Genomic DNA, 3,986 nt, shown 5'->3' on the forward strand with positions numbered 1-3,986 from the left:
AGGTGGCCGCTGTCCTCCTTCCTCGGGGAAACTTCCTTTCCTCTTCCCGGAATAAGCCAGAATGTCTCTCGAATGGCCCGTGTTGCCCATCCTCCGCCCGCTTCTGCAGCAGTCCGATCACCCTCCAAGACAGCTCCCGCTTACCCAGCAGGGTAGGGGAACAGGGTTCCTGGCGCCCTTGCCCGTCCTTTCCTTCCGCGTGTCCCTCCGGGTCTCCTGGGGAAAGCCAAGCCAAGCGATCCCAAGCCAATTCCCGAGGGACGAGCGGGAGATCTCCGGACTCGACCCTCGGGGCGGGCAGGGAAGTGGCGGCAGGGCCAGATAGCGCCAAGAGGACTTCTTTGTTTCAGCCGACTCTGCCCGCTCCCCATGAACCGTGCCCGGGCGGTGGTGTTGGTGGTGCCAAGCTTCCCGCGGTCTCGGGCTCAAGGCGCCCGCCAGGTCACCTCTGACCCGAAGCCTTGGCGGCCCGGCTCTTCCAGGCTGCCAGTTCATCTTTGGGCAAGTTTCCTCGGGGGGCCGGCTCCCGCGCCCGCTCCCCGCCTTCCAATGGGGGCCCGGCCCGGCCCCTCCTCGCCGTGACGTGCCCCGCTCGGCCGAAGAGGCGGCTCCGAGTCCAGAGCGGGCTGCTGGTCCTCGCCGAGGCGGGGACTGGCAGAGGCGGCGCCGCGTTCGCATGGACTCCACTTCGCCTGGCTTCACTCCCGGGCGCGGCCCTTCTGCCCCAGCCGGGCTGGCCGTCTCCTTCTCTCCCGCCTCCCTGCCCAGGATGCTCCCCAGCCCTGCCACTGCCACTTCCACCCCCTTCTCCGTCAAAGACATCCTGAAACTGGAGCAGCAGCAGCAACAGCAGCAGCAGCAACGTCTCGGGGGCCCCCTCGAACCGCCTTTCGCCCCCGTTGCCGCCGTTGCCTCCTGCCTGCTGAGCTGCCGCTTCTCAGAGGGAGAGGAGGACGAAGAGAGCGAGGAGCAGCAGCCCTTCTTGACCCACATGGCCTCGACAAAGAGTCAAGCGGATGGGGGCTTCTCCCCCGGCAGCTATGTGCAGGCGGTGCTGCGGGGCACCTGCGAACCCAAAGGCCTGGCAGAGGAGGCAGAGCCGGCGCGGGACTCGGGAACCGGTGAGTACAGGAGCGCTGGGGGGCGACCCTGAGAGGCTTTGGGGCCAGTAGCAGAATCCGCTAAACCCGCGCATGGCTCAGGCCATGTCCCTTCAGGAGACCTTCTCCAGAGTGGCCTGGAGCCGGTATCACCCGTGTTGCCCTGCCCTCCTCTGGAGTGTCTGAAATATCCCTTTGTCACCCGGAGCAGACCGGGATGCTGAGCGCAGGAAGTATCTTCCCACTAAGCTTTTTCCGAAGTGTTTCTTCTCGCTCTGCAGGTTTGCTTCAGCCTGCTCTAAACCCCCTTTTATGGGTCCTTCGGGTGGTCTCGGCTTTAGCACCCCCGTTTTGTTGGGGTGGTGGGGACGTGGTTGAAATGATGGGGACGTGATGGAGGCTGCTTTGGAGAGTAAATTGTCTTGTGTGTCGCTGGGAAAGGCTGAGTGCTGTGGAAGCCCTCTAGGTTAATGTCTCCATTGTCGAAATACTTACATGTATCCGGCTGTGTCCCTAAAAGGCTGGTGTGGGGAGGGGGATGATTTTTAAATATGAAATAAGATTGGTTTAGTTGAACCCTCACAGGTTAACTTTGTGCAGGGGATGCAACCCTGTAGCCTTCATCTGGAGAGTCAGCCCTATTATAGTCACTTGCTAGAAAACTGGGCTGTAAGCTAAGCAGAAAAGCCACTTCTACTTTCCCCCAGGGCCACCCAGCTCTTCACAAAGAGTGGGGAGATAAATCACCAAGGAGCCCCAAGCCTTAGCTTGGGCATAGGAGGTCAGATTTAGAGGCAGCGGTAGGCTCTCCTAGGCCCTCAAGGAAGAGCACCCAAAGAGGGGAGAATCTGGCTGCCAGACTTTGCTCAGGAGGGGGGGGGAGAAACAGTTTACTCCTGATCTGTTTAGAATGGGCCTGGCAGGCTTAGATGGGGAAGAGAAGAGTGCTGTTGTATTAGCAAGAGGGGGATATACTGAAATTGTCCTTCTCTAACCTAGTAGGCAAAAGTCACCCTTCCAGCTCTCACTTCTTTCAGACAATCAGTCCCTTTTAATGATGAGGAGACAGTAATTGATCTCCTCTGGGCAAGGAAAATAGCAGGCAGCTCCGGGGCCTACAAGGACTGCTCTCTCTCTCTCTCTCTCTCTCTCTCTCATTTCCAAGTCCAGAGGCTAAAGTTTTGTGCAGTCGGAGTCCCAACATTGCTAACCTGGTTGGGCTCCTTATTCTAAAGTGGTTAATCTGTTGCATTTGTTGCATGGAGTCAAAATGCCACTCAGCTCCATTTTTATTTTTGCCTGATTTTTTTTTTAAAGTCCAAAAATTCTTTCGAGTCTCTTGCCTCTTGTGGAATCTTCAGTCTGTAACCATTGGGTCTTGAGTATAAATCATAAAAAATAGAGATTAACCCTGAAGATGGTTTGTTTCAAATTGGTATATTGTATTAATCCAATCACAGCGGTGGGTGGAAAGCCTGACCTTAGTCAGATGTGGATTCTTCATGAGATTTATACTAAACTTTGTGCAGCAAATCCTTATAGGAAACCTAAGGATTTGCTGTGTTGTGTCCTGACTTTTCTTTGATTGCATCAAGAGGGATTTGGGGACAATTCCATGCCCCACGCAGGAGAAGATAAAAGGGGCTTCCCAAAGAGTGGGGGGGTTCCCTCCATGCTCATTCATTCCACAGAACAGCTGATGGCCCTATTCCCATTAGCCCTACCGTGTGGGCAGAGATTGCAGACACTCGTGGCCAAAATCTGGAAAGGGCAGGTGGGTAGAAGTCTGAAAAGGGTCTCCTACTGGGTGTATCTCCAGGCGTTGGCGGCACCGAAATCTGTGGCTTAGGGGCAACAATCGCGCGCAGAGGCGGCTGCCTCGCTCTTAATCCCCGCTCCTTCTTGCTCCATCACTCCCCTCTACTCTCGCTCTTGTTGCAGGCAAGGAGCCGGCGGAGGAGGAGGCCTCGGAGCGTCCCAAGGCGCGCAGCCGGAGGAAGCCGAGGGTGCTCTTCTCGCAGGCGCAGGTATTCGAGCTGGAGAGACGCTTCCAGCAACAGCGCTACCTTTCCGCTCCCGAGCGGGAGCTCTTGGCCAGCAGCCTCAAGCTCACCTCCACTCAGGTCAAGATCTGGTTCCAGAACCGGCGCTACAAATGCAAGCGGCAGCGGCAGGACAAGGCCCTGGAACTGGGCGGCCCAGCGGCAGGAGCGGCCCAGCAGCCTCCAGCGCCTCCGCCGCCGCCTCCGCCGCGCAGAGTGGCCGTACCTGTATTGGTGAGGGACGGCAAGCCGTGCCTGGGGGGCTCGCAGGCCTACAGCGCGGCCTACAACGCTCCCGCCGCCTCCTACGCCTACAACGGCTTCCCTAATTACGCCTACAGCGGTTCCAGCGGTGCAGCCTACGGCGCCGGCTACAGCTGCAGCTACCCCGCGGGCAACAGCCTGGGCCCCTCGGTGCAGCCCTCGCCGGGGCCCTATGTAAGCATGGGCGGCTTCCCCGGCGGAGCTCAGCCCTTGCACCAGGGGGCCCCCGGCTCCTCCTGCACTCAGGGCATCAGGGCCTGGTAGGCGGCGCTGCTCCTCGAACACCGCCGGCCGGAGGGTCGCTGCTCCTCCGCAGACACTCGGGGGCCGCGCTGGGACCCTTTGGGGAGAAAGTGAGCGACGGCCGAAGAAGCGGCCTCCGGGCGTAGCTTGATCTGCGGCTGGGCTCCAGCACTTCGTCCGCTCTCGGAGCTAACCTGGATCGCCGCGATCGACAAGAACAGATTCTCCATTTGGACTCCCCTTAGGGAGAGCCTCCCCCGCCCGGCCTCCACACAACGGCCCCGAAGCTTTTGGAGGGGGCAGGATCAGGGGCAACCCGGGAGTCTCCAGGCTCTGC

The 3,986-nt window shown here is 59.2% G+C and overlaps 1 protein-coding gene across 1 annotated transcript; it reads left to right on the forward strand.

Moving 5' to 3' along the window:
• The first annotated feature begins 769 nt into the window (after positions 1-769).
• Positions 770-3,722, forward strand: NKX2-3 (NK2 homeobox 3). Its single transcript, XM_032226012.1, has 2 exons — positions 770-1,110; positions 3,016-3,722. Exons 1-2 carry the CDS (start codon positions 770-772, stop codon positions 3,668-3,670), a joined length of 996 nt encoding a protein of 331 aa, XP_032081903.1. The 3' UTR covers positions 3,671-3,722.
• Positions 3,723-3,986: the final 264 nt, after the last annotated feature.

The sequence above is a fragment of the Thamnophis elegans genome, chromosome 10 (genome assembly GCF_009769535.1).
Source record: "Thamnophis elegans isolate rThaEle1 chromosome 10, rThaEle1.pri, whole genome shotgun sequence".
In the NCBI taxonomy this organism is placed as follows: domain Eukaryota; kingdom Metazoa; phylum Chordata; class Lepidosauria; order Squamata; family Colubridae; genus Thamnophis; species Thamnophis elegans.